Below are 24,876 nucleotides of genomic sequence, written 5' to 3' on the forward strand. Positions count from 1 at the left end.
TACCTTCCACACCTGCCCTTCCCCCCACCCCCCAGCTCCCCACCACCAGACTCAACAAAGTGCACAGGTCACCCCTTCTCACCATCCCCAACACTGATGATGGAAATTTGATCCCATTTCCACCCCCCGCACCAGAAGTCTTATGTTCCCCCCCCGCCCCCCACCCACCATACCTTCCCACCACTGCGGCACCTGCTTTCCCCAGACGGGAAAGTGAAGGCACGTGAGTGCCTGGCCGCCGCTCAGATGATTGCAACCCAGTGGTAAGATTGGAGTCGATTTTATTTAAACGTAGGAATTCTTGCTAATTTGAATATTTTCATCCGGGTCCTGTCGCCAAGCGGCAGGGTGGGTGGAGTGGGGGGCTGCCGACAAGATCGGGCTCCGTGGCGGGCCACTACTGGAATGATCTTCCAGCCCCGCCCCACCCACCACGGAGCCCGACGTCGGGAGCTTTGTAAAATCCCGGCCATGATGTTTATTCATGCTTTAGAATTCATGTCATTTCGAAGCATTACATCGGATGACCGAATTTATAATGCGGAAACGGGCTGGATCAGTCAGTGTCTTCCACATGCCCACTCACTTCCTATTTCTTTTTCATTCTGATCAAAGCTATTCTCAAATGTTGACATGAGGGCTAATTTTCAGTTTGGGTGCAGACAGTTGCTGATTGGCCACCCATTATGCACACTGCTTGATTTGCCACTTCTTTGATTTCAATGGCTGATCCGTGCCCAGAGTTTTCTTGCCTGCCTTCAAACTGAAAATAAAGCCCGGGGTCTCCATCGATCACTAACTCCAGTGCTGCATTTCACAGCTGTACAAGCCCCTGTGTAGAAAGGTTTCGCCTGCTCCCTTTCCTAAATCTCTCATATTTAATCTCTAGTCTACATTCTTGTGCTCCGGATCCTTCAGTCACTGTAAATGGTTTTTGCCTACTCTGCTCCACCGATTTATCATTTTAAGCACTATCTACTCAGCAGATAATTTCTTCAGTTGTAAAGAAACAGCGTCAATTTATGCTGTGTCTGGCCTATTGCACACCCGGATTTTATTCGCTCCACTATTGGCAGCCTTTTCCTTCAGATGCCCTAAGCTCTGCAAAATCCTCCCTAAAGCGCATCACCTCTCTATCTCTCTTTCCTTCTTTCAGATGCTCTTTAAAGCCAAGCTTTTGATCACCTAATATCTCCTTATGTGGCTTGGTGTCAAATTTTTGTGATAATGTGGCTATGAAGCGCCAAGGGACATTTTATTATGTTAAAGGCACTTTATAAATGCAGGCTGTTGTTGTTGGCTTTTGTGATTAAAAGGGATTTGAGTCAACTTGTTTATGTGTAACTGTCTCAGCTATAGACTGATGATAATATAAGGAACACTTTGAAACTTGGAAGTAGTTTGGTCAATCTGGCATGAATGTAACTTAAACCAAACACAAGAGCATTTGGCACTATGTACAATTTGCCTTGTCACCAGATCTATCTACTTTCCAGAGGAAAAACAACAAATCACAGGCCAGAGAAACTTCAGCAAACTCTCCCTCCACTTTCCAGTGGTAATCAGGTAAAATGTGCCACCTCTGTGCATTCTGCCCAAATTATGGTTTATGGCAGGGCTTTCAGAAAGCCATATACAACAGATCAAATCTTTCCTCAGATGCCAAATGCCCTTTGATGTTCCAATGACACGTGTATTGGTACCCTTTAGTTAAAGCAATGCCAAATAGCGACACAGAGCATACTTTGACCATTGAAACCATGAAAAGAGGCCAGTAAATAATACCAGTAAACATGTACGATCAACCTTTGGAGCATTGATCAGACATTTTGCATAGTCATGCATTTATGTCCATTGAACTGCTACAGATAGAAAATGAAATTAAAATATTATACTACAAAATCAAACCTTCCAGTTTATCACTTCTTTAAAAGGATAATAATCTTTGTAAAATATATAAAAATTTCTATTTTGTTCCTCCTGCAGAATCTACGAGTCTGCTCTATCAATGGCACTGAATTCAATACACGTTCAGGCAAAACGATTGTGGGAAGACAGTTGCAAAAGTTTCTCCTGATCGATGGAGACAGAGCAGCGTGTGGATCATACAGGTAAGCTGATTTAAAAACAGGAGAGATAGAAGGGGAGAGTTTCAGCTTGCCCACCCTCCTTAGAGAAACCTAGGATTTTCATTCCTTTGACTTCAGTGGAAATAAGAATTGGCTATTTCTATAATGGGCATTAGATCCACAATGCTCAGGTCAATTTTTATCAAAGGTATTAATCTATTTAGATTAAACACCCATGTTTAAAAGTAATGGGGAGAAATGTCGTAAAGAATTACATCGAATTTACAGCACAGAGACAGGCTATTCAACCAAGCAGGCCTAGGCGAGGGTTTACGCTCTACTTGACCCTTTTCCTGCCTTACCTCATCTTACCCTATTGCCATGACCTATTAGTCCTTTCTCCCTCATGTAATTTTCCAGCTTCGCCTTAAATGCCTCTATGCTATTTGCCTCAAGCACTCCATGTAGTAGTGAGTTCCACATTCTAACCATGTTCTGAGTAAAGGCGTTTCTCCTGAATTCTTTATTGGATTTATTAATGGCTATCTTGTGTTTATGGCCCTTAGTTTTGGATTTCCCCATAAGTGGAAATACCTCTTAAGAATATTTCATATGGCAGCAAGTGCCACATTCTCACCAGTGAGCAGTTATCCGCCAGCATCACCAACAATAACTTTGAGGATTAATATTAGAGTCATAGAGTTTTACAGCACAGAAACAGGCCCTTCGGCCCAACGAGCCTATGCCGACCATCAAGCACCAGTCCTCACTAATCCCATTTCCCCATACTTGGCCCGTAGCCTTGTATGTTATGGCGTTTCAAGTGCTCATCTAAATATTTCTTGAATGTCGTAAGTGTTCCTGCCTCTACCACCCCTTCAAGCAGTGTGTTCCAGATTCCAACCACCCTCTGGGTGAAAAAATTCCTCCTCAACTCCCCTATAAACCTCCTGCCCCTTACCTTAAATCTGTGCCCCCTAATTATTGACCTCTCCGCTAATGGAAAAAGTTTCTTCTTATCTATCCAATCAATGCCCCTCATAATTTTGTACACCTATATCAGGTCCCCCCTCAGCCTTCTCCACTCCAAAGAAAACAACCCCAGTCTATTTAGTTGGTCTTCATAACTGAAATGCTCCAGTCCAGGCAACATCCTGGTGAATCTCCTCTACACCCTCTCCATTGCAATCACATCCTTCCTATAGTGTGGCGACCAGAACTGTACACAGTATTCCAACTGTGGCCTAACCAGCGTTTTATGCAGCTCCATCATAACACCCCTACTCTTATATTCTATGCCTCACTAATAAAGGCAAATATCCCGTAAGCCTTCCTGACCACCTTATCTACCTGTGCTGCTGCCTTCAGTGATCTATGGACGAGCACCCCAAGGTCCCTCTGTACTCCCTAGGGTCCTACCATCCATTGTATAATCCATTGCTTTGTTAGACCTCCCAAAGTGCATCACCTCACACTTCTCAGGATTAAACTCCATTTGCCACTGCTCCGCCCATCTTACCAGCCCATCTATATCATCCTGTAGTCTAAGGCCATCCTCCTCACTATTTACGACACCATCAATTTTCGTGTCAACTGCGAACTTACTGATCATACCTCTTACATTCACGTCTAAATCATTAATGTACACTACAAACAGTAAGGGTCCCAGCACCGATCCCTGTGGTACCCCATTGGTCACAGGCTTCCACTCGTAAAAACAACCCTCTACCATCACCCTCTGCCTCCTTCCACTAAGCCAATTTTGAATCCGATTTGCCAAATGACCCTGGATCCCATGGGCCTTTACTTTCTTAACCAATCTCCCATGCGGGACCTTATCAAAAACCTTAATGAAATCCATGTAGACTGCATCAACTGCTTTACCCTCATCTACACCTCTAGTCACCTTCTCAAAAAATTCAATCAAATTTGTTAGACATGATCTCCCCCTGACAAAGCCATGCTGACTATCCCTGATTAATCCCTGCCTCTCCAAGTGGAGATTAATCCTGTATCTCAGAATTTTTTCCAATAATTTCTCTACCACTGATGTTAGATTCACCTTCTTGGCAACCATCAGGCCCAAAGGATGAAAACACAAGTGGCAGGCATTAGACTCTGGTGGTAGTGCAAAACCAGCGATAATGAATCAGCCGCCCTTTTATACGGCCCGTCTGATTTTCTTTTCTATTGCCTTTGGTGGAGTGAGGCTGCTGATTCACTGTCGCCCGTCGTCTGCCATGCCCGAGAGGAATTCCTACCTCAATAACAGTTTGCACGGAGTTGTTAAGCCTGTGCGTGTCCATGCACCACTTTATCAATGGCAGGTGATTTCAACTTGTATAATGATTAAGTAGCAAGAACCAGAAATGAAACTTTTGCAGGATGTATGCCCAAGGGTTATTGCTTTTCTGCACATCTACATACACGCACTTATACACACTTATTTTCTTTCCTTTTAGTTTTACCTGGACTGCGTCTAGACTTGACCGTAACATCATCACCGTGCTCTCTGGTCAAGCAGTAGAAACATTTGATAAAGAATTCAGAGAATTGTTGCACTTTTCGAAAGCAGTTGACATGCACAAACTGAACTTGGCTCCAGATACAACAGAACCCAAACCTGTTCAGCAGATGCCCGTCCTTACGGCAGAGCAAAGTGCTGTCATTGCCAGGAAGCTCATAAACCCCAAATATGCTCTTGTGCGGGTAAATGACACCAACCCTGGTTCTGCGTCCTCCGATGGCAAGAAGCAGCCAAATGGTCCAAATAAGGCAGAAAAAGCTGCAATAGTGGCAGAGCCCTATGATGAAGGGCTTATAATTCATCCAGCTCTATTGAACATGCCCAAAGTAGACCTGTTTGTTTATCTGCCCACTTACGTGGAGGTTCCTCAAAATGAAAGTCATCAGCAGAATGGTTTCTTGAACATGAAGGAGCGAAACCATAAGCTTTGTCAACATGATACAGTGGACATGCTCGCCAGAGTAGGACCAGATTCCTCCAGTCGAGAAATGGCTCAACGAAAGCAGGCAACTCGTAAAAACCCAGACTTGATTCAGATACAAGCTTTAAATGTGAAGGAAGATCCATTTCAAAATCACACACAAACAAACGGAAATAATAGGGGCACAGAAAATAAACCAGGAGTGGATTTGTCAACCACAAATAGAATTAAAACCCCAAAGGTTAAGCAGAAGCCAAATGCAAATGTGGGAAAACAGGAACCAAAACTGATAGAAACTACTGCAATAACCTCCACACAACACAAAGACAATTATGTGAATGAAACATTAAGCGACAGCACTGAGTCTGTAGAAAGACTACAGGTGGGTTTAAATGCACCAGTCTATAGACTGCATGTTGACAAACAAGCAACTAATATCTTGGAGAAAGCGCAAAGTAAAGAGAAGGAAGTATTTACTCTTGCTACAGATGAAATAGAAGTAGTTACGGAAAGCAATGAAGCAGAACCTGATCAGGAGACACCTCCAGAGGAGGTTGACTTAATATGTCTAGAAGACGACTGTCCATCAAATCCTTCAACAAATTACACTCTGGACTGGTTTACAGACTGCAGCTCTCTCCATGAACCATCCATCGCTTCTTCTGATTCCGATGACTTCTATGATTATGACTATGTTGATAGCACAGTCAGAAGAACAGCACCTCGGCTTGCAATAAATGAGGCTGATGATGAACTTACAGTCAGAGAAGTGACCAACTTTGTCAGCCGAGGCACCTTTGAGCGTCCCTTGAATAATTATAAGCAACGATCCTACTCAGTGAATGATGTAAGAGAAGGCAAGAGTACAGGATCTAAAGATGTGAATGCTTTCTTCCAGGAGAGAGCGGACTTGAGAAAGAAGGCTCTTGATAAATTAAAGGTTACATTGGCGATAAATTATCACAATAAATTCCAGGTAACATCCCGACCTGATTTTTTTTTTTACAATACTTTTAGCTTATGTTGCAATTAGATACCTCATCAACTGTAATGATGTATGCAGCAAGGACCAACTAGTGATGCCTCGATAGTAATGTGATTTTTCAAAGTTTTCACTGTGGAAAGCTAGTGGTAATTCACCTTATTTCTATCTGGAGCAATCAGTCTTGTACCATTGAATTTTTTCACCAGAGGAATTGTGAATTAGCTTCTCGTCCTATAATGCATTCTGGTTAAGCAGACTAATGGGTAGAAATGACTATTGGACAGTAATGAGTATGAGCACCAAATTAAGGGTCAAGCTCTAACTTTGGCTACAGTGCTCTCCTCGATTTCCACAGGACACATTTGAAAATAATTCTTTGAGGCAGAATGTTGGACAAGTTCTGTAGCACTATTATAGAGCACAAGGAGGTCCTAGCACATTACCCAGAAAACATTGTGGTGGGGGGAGGCGGGAAGAAACTGGGAAAAATGTGACCAAATTTCTACGTCCCACAACAGTATATTGTTCACATGAATGTGTGGCTGAGGGCAAACAGTTAAAATTTTATATTCTAAAGGATATTTCTTGGAGGGGGAGCAGGAAGAAAACTCAAATTGAAAGGCAATTAACCAGTTTGTCATGGGACTGGCCTATTACTGTGATGCGATATTGTATTCACATTAGGTTCCAACATTCAGTTCCTGTTCTGTAGAGAACTACTTATGTATGTTATCGTGATGATAAAGCGAACACAGTAATGTGTTTTAAGTTTTTAGCTTGTTTGGTCATTAGTGGCCAAGATGTTCAGTGCGAATGATCTTGGTCCCATTGTTAGTGTGTCAACGCCTTGTCGTGTTGATCATTCTTTCAGCCAGGTAGCTAAAGGATTTAATGTCACTATATTCAACAGTATGATCCCAAGTAGTAACTGGTTGGCAAAATCCTGGAAATAGGGTATGAGTATTCACGTTGTAAATGATACTTTAGTCAAAACAACAGTGAAACAGACTTTAAAGCTGAAAAAGATTGGAAACTGACCCATCCCTGACTTGCTTCAATATTGCACGGTAATCTAATATGTTGGCACATGGACTGTGCTTCACCTCCAGCGAGGATTCCAGGTCACGGGATCAAGATTTTCAGAATGAGAAAGTGATCCATGTTATTTGAGTTAGAGCAGGTAATTTTAATCTAATTCTCCAGGTGGGAAACCCACGGGATCGGGTGGAATGCCAGTTTAACACCCCACATAATGTTGACTTCAACGGAGAGTAAAATTGGACAGGTTGGGGGTGGGGATAAAAATAGTGTTGCACCTGATCCCGCTGGTTTGCTGCCCAGTGAGTTAAGTTAAAATTGCCCATACAATACATGGAATCCAGTATGTAGCAGGTGGGGCATAGCAGAGAGCACTCATTCTCCGAGGAACTATCTACTTGGGGTGGAATCAGAATGTCATAGACCCATTGTTGCAAAGGCAAAAATAAGTACTAGAATCACTTTGAAATGCTTTAAAGAGATCTAATAATACAGGTGAATGTATCAGCAGGTTCTCAATTTCCACCCCACACACCCAACCAATTTAAAAAGCAGGCAAAATGATAGTTTCTTCAGTGCAGTAATTGGGAGATGTGCAGTGATGGACAATCTGGCCTTAGTTTAGAAACTTTAAACTCAGACTTGAGTCTGATGTGCAATTTGCTAACAGGATCTTTTCACTGGATGTTTAACAGAGGAGTCTATTGTTTCGGCACCAATTCCCCTCCCTGTAATAATCTACGATTGGAAGTGCCTATTCTACTTGTGAGTGTATATTGCACTATCTTTATTCATGGAATTAAATATTTGAATGTAACAACAAAAAATATGTATACGTATCAAGCTAGGCTAATTCAAGGACACTTGATTTGGATTGCCTCCAGACTGTGTACTTTTTGCTAGCAGCAAAGAATCCAGTTGCAATACCACCTCTTTGAAAATTCCTATGCACATTTTTTCTGTACTGCACATCAATGCATTTGACATTTTTTGGATTTTTCTCATCATGTGTCATGTGCGTGCATGTTGTTAATTTGAAAATTTTTAAATAGTCATGTCTCAGCTACTTGAGGGGGGAAAAAATCCCTAAAAATTACCAGAAATAACTTGATAAGCAAGAGATTTTTTAGGCTGAGCATGAGATCTCAGAGGAGAATGATTATCAGTGCTTTTTACATCCTGGTTTGCTATCTGAGAATTCTTCAATCTGCTTGGCTGCTCAGCCTGCCTGATGAATTCGCTGTTCCTGAATGCCAGCAACCCCCCGATAAATGGTGCCATAATGAAATTGACATCGTAATAGGAGAAATCAGTGCCATAGAGCCCACTAAAGCTTTCTTCAAGGTCAGTGATTAGCACTGTCCCTTCATTGCTGACTTCCAAATCCAGGCCAATAAAACCAAAAGTCTGTCTTGCCTGTTTAGATGAATGTAAAAGATCCTGTGGTATTATTTGCAGAAGAGCAGTGCATTCTCCTGGTAACCGGGCCTATAATCATGCAACAAGCAGCACAACCCAACAAAACAAATTAACTGGTCGGTCCTCTTATCCTCTTATTTTTGTTTTGTTGTTTGTCTATTTTGCTGTTTGCAAAATTAGCTGTTTTTGTACAGTCAGTAAGCCACTGAAGTAGGATGACCATATATCCCTGGATGAGGAACTGTGTCCTCAGGCACAAAAAAATGTCCCCATAAGAGTCCCCAATTCACAAAACTTGTCCCCGAATGAATGCCCTATTAATGGCCATGTGGGTTCGAATCGGGAGCCATGTGAGCCCGAGCTGCCCTGTGGTCAGTCAACAAATGGGGTTGGGCTATGTGGCGTGTTCTGATTGATGGAAGGTGTTATCAATCTGCTGTTTCCAACTAGTAGAAGGGGTAGACTTACTAAGGGACATTCATTAATGCAGAGACCGCCCTTTGTGCTTGCAGTGTGCATGCTCCACCTTGCAACCCCTCCCCGCCAAAAAGAATTTCCCAGATTGCGCACAGTTTTGCTGTGAAATTCGTTTGAAGAGAAACGTCCCCGGAGCCAAAATATCCAAGTAACGGAATCTGCTGGGTAACAAGACCAGTGAGCAGCGCTGGAGCTGGGTCACATGGATGTCCCAAGAACTGGGTCAGAGCGTGTTCCCACAGCCTTGGGTAGTGTGGGTGAGTGTTGGGCTGTGTCCCCCTCCACCCTGGATTCAATTTAGAAAATCTGGTCACCCTACACTAAATTTGCCACTTTACAACTTTTTATTTAAAATAGACACTTTTCCTTTTATTTAGAAATTCGGGTGATGGGACCCCAAGTCCCATAGTGCAATACACCAGCGAGCTCAGTGTAGGAGAGAAGGCGAGGTAAATTAATCAATATGCAATGACAAGGTTGGGATTTTGAAAGCTTGTAGATTACTTCAGAAGGGGAAGATTGAGGGAAGCAAAGGAGTTCCATAGTTTTGAGGAAGGAATAAGTTAGAGATGGAATCTTGTTTAAAATCTGTTGGCACTTAACTGAACCAGCCATGTAAATACCGTGGTTACAAGAGCAGGTCAGACACTGGGAATCCTGCGGCGAGTAACTCTCCTCCTGACTGCCCAAAGCCTGTCCACCATCTACAAGGGACAAGTCAGGAGTGTAGTGGAATCCTCTCCACTTGCCTGGATGGGTACAGCTCCAACAACACTCAAGAAGCTCGACACCATCCAAGACAAAGCAGCCCCCTTGACCTGCACCCCATCTACCATCTTCAACATTCACTCCCTCCACCACAGATGCACAGTTGCAGCAGTGTCTGCCATCTACAACATGCACTGCAGCAACTCACCGAGGCACCTTCTCCTGCTCCTGCTCTTATTTCCAATGTTCCTTCCAAACCTGTGACATCTTCCACCTAGAAGGACAAGGGCAGCAGACGTATTGGAGCACCACCACCTGTTCTCCTCCAAGTAACACATTGTCCTTATTTGGAAATATATCACTGTTCCTTCATTGTCGCTGGGACAAAATTCCAGAACTCCCTCCCTATTAGCACTGTGGGTGGACCAACATCTCATGGACTGCAGCAGTTCAAGAAGGTGGCTCACCACCACCTTCTCAAGGGCAATTAGAGGTGGACAATAAATGCTGGCCTTGCAATGCGCTTGCATCCCGAGAACGAATAAAACAAAAAGTATTTATTTCTGTTCTGTCCCCTCTTTTTCACACTATCCGTAAACACTATGGAGAGCAATAAGTTATTCAGCTAGTTGACAAAATATCAGGTGGGTTCAGTGAGTCGAGATACCTTTTCTAGGTTCGTCCTCCTTTATGCTTGTGTGTTTACTATAATTCATCACTTTTAAGTTGCTCAATGGAAACAGAAGGTATTTGTATCTGCCATCATGACCACAAACCACCTGTTGTCTAGTTCCGACTCCAGCAGCTGGCTACTGCAAAATGTGCCAATTTCCTGGGCGTGCTTAATAATAAATAAAGGATTTATCTGATCAAATAACAGTAATATTGCCACTGTAGGAATATCAGAACCACCCCAACGAATTTTTGTTGGCAGTATGACACCAATCAGAGGCTGTATCACGGCAGCCCTGCCCAAAAACAGGCCGGCTATGTTAGTGCCAAATGCCACCTTGTCCTTTTTAAGGTTGCTGTCCTTTTAAAGAGTGGTGCATTCTCACTATGCCTTTACCTTGGGAGCATCTGTAAGCAGGAAATCTTGCTTAATCATTTTTTGGTGATAGAGGGGGAAAAAAAGAAAAATTCAATTGTTTTCATCTGACTTCAAAATCTGAGCTTTATTTATGAAATTGAAGATGCCACACTTTTTATGGGCATGCCCTCAAACTACTTAAGATGGCCTGTTTCTGGTTATTCAGATTTTAGGAAGAGCAAGTACTACTAAGATTATCTTCCGTAAGTGTCGATTGTTCCAAATTGAAAACAACTTTCCTAAAAAATGAAACTACACAAGAAAGCTCCCGACTATTGTCATAGAATCACCATTGTGGCAGCCAGGAGACTGCCCTAGTCCTTACGTCACAGTATGTTTCAACAAGTTAAGAAGTTGAAAACGTTAATCTGATTTTTCTGAACATTAGTGGGCATTGAGTCATAACGGCTCAGGAGGAAGCCATTTGGCCCATCAAGTCCATACTAGCATAGCTTGCAAACTTACTTTAAAGACCGACCCGGACGAATTTCCTGATCTGAAGATAATAATTGTTTTCAGTCATTTTCCATTTATAGATCCTCACCTACATTGCTAAACATTTACAATCTATTGTGTTAATATGGAAATAAAATCCTATAAAACAGAGAAATTAACAGATCACTTATATAGTGCCTTTAATATATTAAAGTGCCCCAAGGTGCTACACAGGAAGACATTTGACACTGAATCATACAAATGTATTTGCAACTGATCCTGCACCTATGACATTTATAAAATGTGCCAATTAGCTTGGGGAGGATGTTAACAGATACCGTACTGTTGTAACCAGCATAAAAATAGTGTAAAGGTGACATTTATGATTCTTACATCGAGTGACTAAGAAGACACCACTGGTGTATGACTGGCATCATAAGATTCACAGGTTACAACAATCTGTGTCTGTGCATATTTTATTGAACAATAGTCGACAGGAAAAGACTCTCTGGTCCATTTAGCCTGTCCCATACAATTGCCTTGTGCATCCATTGGCCTGGGTTTTGCAGTGAATGGTGAAGGAATGTTTTTCATCCTTCACTTCACATACAGTTGCCCCAGAGACTTTTACTGGGCTTGTCAGTGGAGACTTCTAGTAATCTGGAGTCTCTGTGAATTCGGCACTGTCTGCCAGGGATCTGTGGCGTCCGTGCACAGAGCAAGAAGCACGGAGGCTTCTTTAAGAAGCCATAATTATATCTTCATTTGGAAAAGGCCCAAGCAAAATAGTCTCTCAAAAGATGATAGCTAGAACTCTGTTACCTGGATAGAGGGCACGGCTGATCATCCCAGGCATTATAATGAAAATCATAGGCAGCATTTTGAGATAGCTCGCCAGTATAGAGCCGCCCTTTGCGTGGCTCAGATTCTTCGCAGATAGCGACCGTTGCACAATAACCTGAAAAATCAAAAGTATTTTCCATTAATTAACTTACAGCTAGGAACATGGGAACAGGAGGAGGCCATTCAGCCCATCGAGCCTGTTCTGCCATTCAGTTAGATCATGGCTTGCCTGTATCCTAACTCTACCTATCTTTGTTGTGTAATTCTCAATATCCTTACCTAACAAATATCTATCAATCTTAGTTTTGAAATTTTCAATTGAACCCACAACCTCAATAGCTTTTTGCAGGGACAGAGTTCCAGATTTTCACAACCCTTTGTGTGAAGAAATGCTTCTTGACATCATCCCTGAATGGCCGAGTTCCAATTTTAAGGTTATGCCCCCTTGTTCTGGACTCTCCACCAGAAGGATTAGTTTCTCCATACCTACCCTATCAAATTGTTTTTTCACCATAAACACCTCAATTAGATCAGCTCTTAATCTTATATACTCAATAGAATACAAGCCTAGTCTGTGCAATCAGTCCTTGTAATTTACCCTTTTGGCTCCAATATCACTTTGGTGAATCTGTGCTACATGCCGCCCAAGCAGATGGTTAAACAACAGTCAAGGTTTTGCACCCTGCAGCAACTGCTCTGCTTTTAGAAAATGCTACTTGTATTTTGGTGTTCAAAATTATGATAGGTTTAAATAGATTAGATGGCAATAAACAGTTTCCACGCCAGGAGGGTCAGTAACCAGAGGGCACAGATTTAAGGTAGGGAGATGAGGAGAAATGGTTTTACTCAGTGAGTTGCTACGATGTAGAATGCATTGCCTCATAGACTGGCAGAAGCAGATTCAATAGTAACTTTCAAAAGGGAGCTGAATCTATGCTTTAGCAGCAGGGCTATGGGGAAAGAACAGGAGGGAGTGGAACTAATTTGGATAGCTCTTTCAGAGGGTCAGCACAGGCACGATGGGCCGAGTGGCCTCCTTTTGTGCTGTATGATTCTATGCTTTCACGATAAGTAAAAATCAATATTTTCCCCTGTAAGGAACTTCCCATTATAATCAAATTATTTTAAATCCTTTGCTCCATCTGTGTTATAAAGTGATTTCCTCCTTTCATCCTGTAGGCTATAAATAAATGTTCAGGCTTGTTTAATTATGAAATTAATGACAAGGAGCCAATTAATTTGTGAAAAGACTCTAACCTACTTATGGTTCCCAGTTTCAACGTACCTGAAAATTGCGGCAACTTTCCTTATGACCAATAGTGGATGTATAAAAATGAACTTGTGTCCTTTACAAAAACAGGACGGTTTCCACGGTTTCAAACTCGCCATTAAAACGCCTTCTCGGCTGCAACATGATTGGACCCCAACTGCACATGATGTGTCGTGACCTTGTCTGTCTTTGATAATGTATGAATCATTAAAATAACTTTGAAATTTATTAGAAATCTTAACTTGCTGCCCAGATGTCATGTGACTCTTCCAGAGAGTCTAACTTGTGATTCTTTCATTAACTGTTCAATCAGTGAAAACATTCATATGGTGAAAGGACAGCAACATCGTTTGGGCGATAACATTTTAGTAATTATAAGTAGCCATATTTGGAAAAACAATGTGTTTACATTGAGAGTTTGTTTTCGGCAGGTAATTAAATCAAATAACCAATACAGCCTTTACTAGAATAAAGCGTAAATCCAGCCCAACAGGCTCTGGATGGTGGGACAGTTGAAGCTTTCAAGACATGTTGATAGATATTTTTTTTTTGGTTAGGTAAATGGAACAAGGGTGGGAAAATGAAGTTGCGTTCAGATCAGCCATGATCTAATTGAATGGGGGAGCAGGCTCAAGGGGCTGAATGGTCTCCTCCCATCCCCAATGTTACTATGTTAGCATGAGTAATAACTCTCTGGAACTGCACAAAAGTATGTTTGGATTTGAACAGAACTGGACAGATAGAAGGAAAGAAAACATGACAAGAAGAACTAGCATTTATATTGTGTCTTCAATAGAGAAAATGCCTCGTGGGAGAGAAGATAGATAGAGAAATGGTCACTGACGTATCGTGGGAGACTGAGGAGAGGCGAAAGAAAGATTGGTAGAAAAGATGGATTTTCAGAAGGGTTTTTAAAGGTGGGCAGACAGAAGGGTTTAGGGAGAGAGTTCTAGAGTAGGGTTCAGGTGGGGGAAATGGGTGCCACTAGGGTAAAGGGAGATGAACAAAAGGGCAAAGCTGGAATTCCAAAGTGTATGGGAGGGGACGTGAAGTCTTTTTATGTTTATAGTTGTAAAATAGAACTTTTGAACACAAAATATCAGTCATAGAATAGGCTGGTGATGTGGTTTTGTTTAGGGAACTGTCCTTTTCAGAACAAATGATGACATGGCATGTTTTGGTTGACAAAAATATAGTTAAAATAAAATGCCATACATATTAACACTGGAACTTGGCTACTCCCTGTATCTACCAGGTTTGTTTGTAAAATAGGCGTGCTTGAGAAAACAAGCTCAAGTACACAGACATCTAACCACTTTATTTCATATCTGTACAACATATTCAAAACACATGTCAAGCCAGATGAACAGAAATTCCAGTGATATTGCCTTCCAAACAATCCGACTAACTCATTCAAATGCTTCTTCTTTGTTGCAGAGAAACAGATACGCAATGCCCTCAAAGCTAGCAGCTAATCTGCCTAAGTCAACTGTGAACACGCAGAGTTTTCATTCTTACCAGAGTGTTTCAAGGAGCCTCAATTTGAACAAAAGTAGAAGACCGATGCCCAAACCCATGGGTCTCCCAATCTCAAGGCTGTTGCACAAAAATTACCAAAAGGTCATACCACACTCATCAGTGCTGCAAATCAACGAACAGCAGGGACTTGCCAGTGTAGATATGACAGCAGGGGTGGGCATGACTAAGTCCAAACTGTATAGTAACTGTGTCCCTCACCGTAGAATCTCCACAGATCCAGACATGTCTTCAAGTCACACAAGCACTCCTTTGGGACTTTCCATCTCCAAACTGGGACTTCATAAGAACTTAATGGTGAAGTTACCAGTTAGCAAAGTTGCACAAAGTTCGGAGTCCACTTCGAAAGGATTGACCAATTGACCAATCAACCACAGTGAACTGAACTAAACAATTAAATTCAGGAGTTTGGGACAGATCGGAATATTGAAAATAAATGCTGCATTCGGCATTATAAAGGGAAAATGAATGTGAGGTGAAGTATGTTTACATTACCTGATCTGTGCACCAATACCATGTTGCCAGTACGCTCAATCCAAAGGTCATGCCAGTCCATGGGAGATCTCCTGTCACTGGATCTCTAAACAGATGCATGGCATCAGCCCTGGGGAGATGGCACGTTGTATTGGGAATAATCTTTGTCGGAACTGCCTTTAGATATACACTTTCCAGGTTGTGGTACCCTCCAATCTTATTAAAAGCTATAGGAGAAATGTAAATAAGATTTTTTTAAATAAATTAAAAACTATCACGACTGTACAGCTGCTAAAATAATTATTTTTTTGGCCTATTTTATATGTAGAACCTGTGGATTTATTTCAGGGTTTGTGCAGTAGCCAGTCAAGCTCTGTATCTTGTATTAAAAGATGCTTAAGTGCAATAAACCTCTTTCTCACCTGGTCGTAACAATGTCATTTTGAAAGAAGAGGTCTAGGGCTCCCTTTCAGCCTTCACCTGGTCTTACTATAACATGGTTTAATTTTAAACACATCGTGTTTTTAGCTCCCCCTTGGTGAATCCTTGCTCACCTCTTTCCAATTATAAGGCAAAGAAACCAGCACACTTAGAAGAAAAGTTGAAATTTCTTAAACTTAAACTCGAATTTGGTTAACGCCTACAGCTACACGCAGAGTCCCAAGCTAGCATGCATACGCGATACACACATACGAATAGAGACAGAAAAGAGCAGAAGAAAAATGAAGTGGAAAGGTTTGAGGCAATATCTGAAGAGTTGTTATGGTTCTTCGAGCTCACTGTAGAGTCCTTGATTGTAGGTAGATCTTGCTTTTCGTTGGGGCCCAGTATTCTTCTTAAACCTTGTTTGCTGTAGGAGGCTTTTCTCTCTTGGGGTTCATGTGTCTTCAGTGGCTTGTGAGAAAGAGATGGGGGCAGACAGGAGAGAGATCAGGAGCAAACAGCTTTCTGCCCAAACTCGTTGTACAAATTCAAAAAACTCAGGTTACCTAGCAGGTTAGTCATGTGACTAGCTGGTTTGACCATGTCCGTTTGTGTATTCGGCCATCTTACGAGGCAACCTGGAATGCGAGCTCACCCACCTTCAACATCTGGTGATCAAAAGTCCATTGTGGGTTGAATGTCAGGGAATGGCTGCTTTGTCCTTCCAAACACTGTCTGCCAATATGCAAATGTCCCTTCCAGGCACGGTTGATCTGTTCGACAAGTCCTCCCATCACTCCAGAAACAGTTTAAAAAATCAATGTTCGTGACAAAATTAATGTGCCTCATTCTTGGCAGGTTGGGGCTTCGCATGACAACATGAACGAGTTGAATGGGTGATCTATCTCTACTCTGTCTTTAAAGCCGATTTTTTTGCACAAGACTTTAAAGTCTTCACATTTTTATTGTTAATCTCTCATTTCTTGTCTGTTTAACCTTTGACTGGGAAACTTTCATATTGTTAAGAAATAAGTTTGAGAAAAATGTTTTCAGATTTAGCCTTCCCTCCACCTCCCCAGCCCCTCGACCCCAGAGGAACAGGAGAGGGTCATTCAGCCTTTCTAACCTGCTCTGCCATTCAATTAGATCAAGGTTGATCTGTGCCTCACCTGCCGCCTTTGCTCCATATCGTTTGATCCCCTTACCTAACAAAAAGAAATCTATCCATCTCACTCTTGAAAGGTTCATTGTCCCAACATTCCTTTTGGGGGAGGGGGTTTCAGATTTCTACCACCCTGTGCATGTGGGAAAAGTGCTTCCTGACTTCACTCCAAAATGGCCTCACTTTAATTTTAAGATTATTGCCCCACCAGAGAAAACAAGTTCTCTGTGTGTACTTTATCAAATCTCTATTATTTTAAAGATCTCAATTGAGTCACCCTTCAAGCTTCTAAACTCGGGCGAGTACAAACCTACTTTATGCAATCTGTCCTCAGAATTAAACACTTTGAGCCCTATCGGGTGAATCTCCAAGGCCAATATATTCCTGAGGTTTGGTGCCCAAAGTTGAATGCAATACTCCTGATGGTATCCTTTGACCTCAGTATTTTCTGTTAATTTGGGTGTAGGGGAATTAGGAGTACAGTCATTACCAATTCATTCATTGCTAAGCCATCACTACATTTCAATGGGGTTAGTCCCCATTGTTTTTCTTATTGAGCTGCTGTGAAGCAGTCGAGCAAGCATCTAATCCGATAACCAGTGAAAATGGGTCAAATTCAAATCACAACGGACTCTGGGATTTCGACTCACAAACCTTTTGGCGGGCCTGAAATGAAAGCTATTGTGTTGTTCCATTACAATAGGCTCTCATCCAGCCATTTTTTCAAAGCGGGAGAGAACCTAATGCCCACTGTTTTCAGCACCCTATTGTTTCTCAAATGATTCCAGGGTTTTTTTTATATTCATGGGATGTGAGTGTCACTGGCAAGGACAGCATTTATTGCCCATCCCTAATTGCCCTTGAGATGTTGGTTGTGAGCTGCCTTCTTGAACCGCTGCAGTCCATGTTGTGTAGATACATCCACAGTGTTTGGGATAGAAATGCAAAACTCTACTAATGGGCCTGCTGGCTTGCTGTAGTCATGTGACCTCTACCATGAGGTAGCCATCACAGATTCTGTTCAATAAAAACACAGTACAAGCAAGACTGTTATCCTGTGAACTTGTACCACACAGTGCTATTGCAGAGGAAGTTCTAGGATTTTGACCCAGCATTATTGAAGGAACAGCGATATAATTCCAAGTCAGGATGGTGTATGGCTTGGAGGGGAACTTGCATGTATTGGTGTTCCCATGTGCTTGCTGCCCTTGTTCTTCTATGTGCTAGAGGTCGTGGGTTTGGAAGGTGCTGTCTAAGGAGCCTTGGCAAGTTGCCTCTAATATTCTACCTGCAAGTTTATTCGACACATTGATCACTCTAGAGATTCACAGCTCTTTGAGTGAAGAAAGTTTTCCTCATCTCTGTCCTAAATGGCTCACCCCTTATCTTGAGACTTTGACTCTTAGTTCTAGTCTCTCCAACCAGGGGAAACAGCCTTTCAGCATCCAACCTCTTAAGAATTTTATACATTTCATTCTTCTAAACTACATGATAGACCCATTCTACTCAATCTCTCCTCATGGGACGGCCCTTTCGGCCCAGGAATCAATCTAGTGAACCTTCGTTGCACCCCCTCGAAGGCAAGAACATTTTCCCTTCGCTCAGAGACCAGAACTGTTCACAGTACTCCAGGTGTGGTCTCACCAAAGCCCTGTACAAATGCAGCAAGACTTATTTAGACTTATACTGCAACCCCCTTGCAATGAGGGCCAACATACCATTGCTTTCCTAATTACTTGTTGCATCTGCATGTTAATTTTTGGTGATTAGTGTACAAGGACACTCGGATGCCTCCTGTCTTAGGTGAAAAATCCAAGTTTATCTCGTCTTTTCTCATAATTCAGACTTTTGACACTAGGGATTAGCCTCGTGGCTCTTCACTGAACTGCCTCCAGTGCTTGAATGTCTCGCTTGCTTCTTGGCAACCAGAACTGGATGTAGTATTCAAGCTGAGGCCTAACCAGAGCACTGTATCGTTTGATTACTATCTCCTGACTTATATTCTACTCTTCTCGTTATATAGTTCAACATTCTACTTGCTTTGTTGATCAATGCTCTGCATGGAGATGTTTAGTTTTGAGTCTACTGAGTCAATCATTTCAACAGCATCCTTGGGGTAGATTCTAACTATCAGCCAATTGCCGATAGTCCCGGGGGAGGCCTGGCCCATCCTGCAGGGCCAGGCCTCATTACCACAGCATCAGGAAGCTGTGGGTGCTAAGTCGGCCCTCCACTGCAACTCACCAGCTCAAGATCAGGGACTGATAGTGAAGGGGCAGTGGGGGAGGGATGGTGAGTTGGCATGAGGGATGACAGCAGCCAATTGTATTCTTGTGAAGCCTGGGTGAACATTTGTACCTCCTGGTCTCCACTAACATACCGTTAAACGGACTAATTTTGGTCCTTTTCAACTGCATCAGCAGCTAAAACTGGGCATGTGTACATGGTGTGCATTGTGCACAGTCATTTCCCAAAATGGTGATCAGGATCTGCTGTATGGTATAGGGCCCTGTTTTCCATATCAAATGGGCTACTGCGTGAAACAGGCGATCCTCCAGCCGCCCAATGTTAGGCCCCTTTTACTATGCCGTAGGGTTTCCCGCGCTCCAGGATTGCCCTCGACTCTCCAGGAATTAAAGATTAATCTCCAGGACATGACTGTGAGACACTCTGGGAGAAAAATCATAGGGGTAGTAAACAAATTGTGCTTCTTAAACAAAAGTGGGAAAATAAATTATTTTATTGGTTATAAAAATATTGTATGTGGCAGAGAGAAAAAGCTGCTTGGATAATTCCTGATTTGTCAGCCAATCAGGTAATGGAGTCTGTTTGCTTTCTAACTGGCCATGGAAAGGTAGAGCGTCATGAGGATGGAGATGTTGGGCGACTGAGGGTGGGGTGGTGGAGGAGGTGGGGGCTGGTTGGAGGTTGGGTGATGTGATGACACCTCCAGGAATATGTTCAACCAGAGTTGGCAACAATTAATCGGATCAGGAACTGGAAAGGAGCAGTAAAGTTTTGGCTTGCTCTTTTTGGGGGAACTACCTAGACGCACCATGCACACACTTCCACTCAGGGACCACCCCCCCACACCATGTGACATGGAAGCAGTTTGCCAGCAATACCTGCAATGGTTAGTATTACAGTTCCGATAATCATGACAACAGTCTGAAGTGTGTCTGTGTAGATAACTGCAGCCAGGCCACCTGAAAGCAGAGCAGAAAGGAATGAAAATAAGGATTCCAGTCTTTCACTTTTATTATCCCCTACCGTGACAGCATTTACTTCCACTTTAACAAGTAGATAGGTTGTTCCAACCAGGGTAGTTTCAGCTTTTTTTTTTGCTTTGCAAGCTAGAGAGTTCTAAGATAAATAGACAGACAAGGGCTGATGAAGTTAACCTGTGCGTTTCAGGTTTACGAATGACCTATTCAGCGGGGAGCATGGGGGAAAGCAGTAGCGATATTAACATGTCCTCATGTGTAAAATTAAGACAAAATGCACAGCAAGTCAATCAGTATCTAATTACAATAAAACAGTGACTGCACTTCAAAAATCCATCATTAGTTATAAAGCACCTTGGGATAAGCTGAGGTCGTGAAAGGCGCTATATAAATGCAAGTCTTTATTTTTGAAGGAGGAAAAATATGATAATTTCCCCCCCTGATGTTGATAACCCAAGTGCTAACACATGGAATGGTAACGGGTGTTTAAAAGAGAGTCCATCTGCTGTCCCCTACAGGTCAAATCTTGCAATGACAGCCTCTGACAACAATACATAAGCATCTGTGTAGCCTGAAAATACAACAAGTGGCCATTTGGTGCATTGTACCTGTACTGGCTTTTTGAAAGAGTTATCCAATTAGGCCCACTCCCCTGTTCTCTTTACCTGTAGCCCTGCCAATTTGTTTCCTTTTCAAATATCCATCCAACATTTTTGGCAAATAGAATAAATAATTCCTGAGTAACAGGAACAGAGTAACAAACTAAGTTCAGCGTCAGCTAAATGAAAATGCACATTTTTGCAAGAGGATATCAGAACAGGAGCCCGTCTCTGCACGTCTATGTGAAGGGTTATCAGGTTAGCTAAGCACAGAATGCTACACTGGAGAGCGACAACTTAATGGTGAATGTTTGCACTCACATAGGCAAGGAACATTAGGGAATAAAACACCTCCCCACTCAAGGCACCCCATGTTAGCATTAAACAAAACCTAGCACAGGCAGCCGCAGAATAAAGCTCCATTAACTGTGCCCTGGCGAAGTACCTTATCCCTAACATTAGAAAAGCATGGTACCAATGTGGCATTTTCTATTTCCTGTATCAGATATCTTGAGTGAGATTACCAATTCAGCTGCTGTTTTGTGTTGCAAGATCATAATAACATGGCAGATGCAGTTTAATGTGGATAAATGTGAGGTTATCCACTTTGATAGCAAAATCAGGAAGGCAGATTATTATCTGAACGGCTATAAACAAAGAGGGGAATATGCAGCAAGACCTGGGTGTTCTCGTACACCAGTCGCTGAAGGTAAGCATGCAGGTGCAACAGGCAGTAAAAAAAGCAAATGGTATTTTGGCCGTCATAGTGAGAGGATTCGAGTACAGGAGCAGGGATGTCTTGCTGCAATTATACAGGGCCTTGGTGAGGCCACACCTGGAATATTGTGTGCAGTTCTGGTCTCCTTATCTGAGGAAGGATGTTCTTGCTATAGAGGGAGTGCAGCGAAGCTTTACCAGACTGATTCCTGGGACGGCGGGACTGACGCATGAGGAGAGATTGAGTCGGTTAGGATTATATTCGCTGGAGTTCAGAAGAGTGAGGGGGGATCTCATAGAAACCTAAAAAATTCTAACAGGACTTGAGAGAGTAGATGCAGGAAGGATGTTCCCGATGATGGGGGAGTCCAGAACCAGGGATCATAGTCTAAGGATACAGGATAAACCTTTCAGGACTGAGATGAGGAGAAATTTCTTCACCCAGAGAGTGGTGAGCCTGTGGAATTCACTACCACAAAAAGCAGTTGAGGTCAAAACATTGTATGTTTTCAAGAAGGAGTTAGACACAGCTCTTGGGTCTAAAAGGAGCAAAGGGTATGGGGAGAAAGTGGGAACAGGTTACTGAGTTGGATGATCAGCCATGATCATAATGAATGGTGGAGCAGGCTCGAAGGGCCAAATGGCCTTATTTTCTATGTTTCTATCATGTGCCTAAGTCTCTGGACGGTGTCTGAACCCATCATCTTCTAACTCAGAAGTGAGAGAGCTACCCATTCAGTCATTGCTGATATTTAACTTCAGGAAATGGTTTGAATTAAATGTTTTGGGAGTGCATTTACATAAAAAATTAGTGTCAGTATGGAGTTGTTTTGACTTTGCAGTGGCACTAAGCCTCTGTAATAGAAACTTAGGGATGGATTTTTAGGGTCCGATGGTGGGGGGGGGGGGGGGTGGGAGGAGCACAGAAGTGGGTGGTTGTGGCATTTAGTGCCTCTGGCCGGCGTGCCCATTTGTCACTACCATCCTGCCCCTGAACCATTTTCCTGGAGGTGGGATGGGGCGATGGCAGGGCTGTCCGCCTGCAAATGGTGGGAAGCCAATTAAGACCCTTTAAAAACCTATTAAGGCCTATTGTCAGACTTTTCCAGTCGGCCTCTGTCACCCCGAGGTGTTGGGGAGTAGGCCAGCTGCCTGTTGGCTGCTTCCCGGCAGTAGACTGAGGGACCCGAGAGCTCCAGTGAGGCTTTGAGGCCCTCCCCACCTGCCTGGCTTCAGCTGCAAGCCTAGGCTGCCCTGTGGAGGGGCTCCCGCTCCACAATGGTGGCCTGGCTGCTAAGGTCATTTTTATTTTAAGGTTTAAAAGTTGGAGGCACCATCTCTTTCTTACTTACCTGAAAAGGCAGCCTGCTGTTTCTTCAGTGCAGGAAGGCCTTCCAACTTATGCAGCCTGCCCTCCATCCTTAATTGGATGAAAAGCTCGCCCTCTGGCCACTAATTGGCTAATTCAGGGAAATCACTGCCGGGCAATCGTTTCCTCACAGCGTGGTGTCCTGACCCGCATTTGACCCTGGTGTTGGGGTCCCGAAACCTACGGGGAAAATCCTGCCCTTGGTGTTGAGACTGAATTTGACTCCAGAATGAACAGGACTCTCTTTTCCAGGGGATCCTGCTTCACTTTGTTGCAGTGTTGGATCAGACCGTGATTCCAGATTCAGACTCTGTTTACACTATAATTCAGTGAATAGGAACAGGAGTAGGCCATTCAGCCCCTTGAGCCTGTTCTCCCATTTAATTAGATCATGATTAATCTGGACCTCAACTGGACCTTTGTTACATCATATCAACAACAACAACATATTTATACAGTGCTTTTAAGGTAATAAAATGTCCCAAGGTGCTTCACAGGAGCATTATAAAACAAAATATGACACCGAGCTACAAAAGGAGATATTAGGTCAAATGATGAAAAACTTGGTCAGAGGTAGGTTTTAAAGAGTCTTAAAGGAGGAAAGCAAGGTGGAAAGGTGGAGAGGTGGAGAGCGTGTATTCCAGAGCTTGGGGCCTAGGCAGCTACTATATAGATATAGGAAGTCGGGGGCAATGCCATGGAGAGATTTGAAAACAAGGATGAGAATTTTAAAATTGAGGCACAGCTTGACCAGGGGCCAATGTAGATCAGCAAGCATGGGGACGATAGGTAAACAGGACTTGGTGCGGGTAAGGGAACAGGCAGCCGAGTGTTGGATGGCCTCAAGTTTATGGAGGGTCGAATGTGGGAGGCCAGCCTGGAGTGTGTTGAAACTGCCAAGGCTAGAGGTAATTAAAGCATGCATGAGAGTTTTAGCAGAAATGTAACTGAGGCAGGGTGCAGTCAGGCAATGTTACAGAGGTGGGAATAGGCAATCTTAATGCTGGCACGGATATGTGGCTGAAAGCTCAACATTTACATGATAGTTGCAACAGTCTGGTTCTGCCTCAGGCAGTGGTTAGGGAGAAGGATGGAGTCAGTGGCTAGTGAACAGAACTTGCGGCGGGGACCAAAGACAGTGACTTCAGTCTTTTCAATATGATTGCTTCATTGTTGGTGTGGAGCCAATCATATAGTAGAATAATTTTCTGTGGATTCTAGCCTTCACGGAAACTCCAGGCTGCTATTTGCATAAATAATTGCATTCACAACAACCAAATTTTCATTTCTGACTCAAGGCGCCAACGTGGGAGGATATCAATTGTTACTTTACACAAGAACAACACAAAAGCAGAATACTGTGGATGCTGGAGAGTTGAAACAAAAAAATGAAAATGCTGGAAATACTCAGCAGGCCTGGCAGTATCTGTGGAGAGAAAAACAGAGTTAACGTTTCGGGTCAATGGCCTTTCATCAGAACTGGAAAAAGTTAGAAATGTAATAGGTTTTGAGAAAGTGAAAGGGGGAGGGGGAGAGGGAAGAAGAGCCAAAGGGAAGGTCTGTGATAGGGTGAAGGGCAGGAGAGATGAAATGACAAAAGGGTTCATGATACAAAGCCAAAGGGAATGGTAATGGGACAAGTAAAGAAACAAAAGATGTGTCTGGCTGAGATGTGAATGGCAGGATAGCAGCTATCCAAACACAAAGTAAAGTGATCAAGAAAGAAACAAAAGGGGACAAAAATCGAACCAGCAAAAAAAAAGAAAAAATGGGGGCAGAGGTTATGATCTAAAATTATTGAACTCAATGTTGAGTCCAGAAAGCTGTAAAGTGCGCAGTTGAAAGATGAGGTGCTGTTCCTCGAGCTTGGGTTGACCTTCATTTTGAACACTACAGGAGTACAGGAGGCCAAGGACAGCAAGGTGGAGAATTAAAATGACTCTGTACTGGTGATGCATTTTCATGATCAGCTAAATTTTGTTCCATAATTGAATGTTCAGATGTTGTATGTGACATACAGAAAGTGGAAAAATCTGAACTTTTCGCTTTACCTGTCCAAGGAAGTTTTAATTTAACCAGTTTTTAAAAGG

General features: G+C 42.8%; 2 protein-coding genes across 3 annotated transcripts in view; one reads left to right on the plus strand and one right to left on the minus strand.

Annotated features, from left to right (window-relative positions):
* The window catches only part of LOC137383501 (protein FAM83G-like), a 52,402-nt gene extending 36,691 nt beyond the window's left edge, over positions 1-15,711 (plus strand). The window contains exons 3-5 of the mRNA XM_068056508.1: positions 1,987-2,111; positions 4,532-5,993; positions 14,720-15,711. Of these exons, the coding sequence (XP_067912609.1) occupies positions 1,987-2,111; positions 4,532-5,993; positions 14,720-15,181 (2,049 nt within the window). The 3' untranslated portion in view covers positions 15,182-15,711. The remainder of the gene's footprint in view (positions 1-1,986; positions 2,112-4,531; positions 5,994-14,719) is intronic.
* slc5a10 (solute carrier family 5 member 10) overlaps positions 1-24,876 on the minus strand; it is a 146,271-nt gene that overhangs the window by 77,101 nt on the left and 44,294 nt on the right. The window contains exons 7-9 of one of the 2 annotated variants that reach the window (XM_068056509.1): positions 20,003-20,083; positions 15,314-15,519; positions 11,992-12,127 (exon numbers count right to left, since the gene is read on the minus strand). In XM_068056509.1, coding sequence (XP_067912610.1) covers positions 11,992-12,127; positions 15,314-15,519; positions 20,003-20,083 — 423 coding nt within the window. The remainder of the gene's footprint in view (positions 1-11,991; positions 12,128-15,313; positions 15,520-20,002; positions 20,084-24,876) is intronic. The other variant, XM_068056510.1, reaches the window with a different exon arrangement.

Source organism: Heterodontus francisci, chromosome 24 (genome assembly GCF_036365525.1).
Source record: "Heterodontus francisci isolate sHetFra1 chromosome 24, sHetFra1.hap1, whole genome shotgun sequence".
NCBI classification, from domain to species: domain Eukaryota; kingdom Metazoa; phylum Chordata; class Chondrichthyes; order Heterodontiformes; family Heterodontidae; genus Heterodontus; species Heterodontus francisci.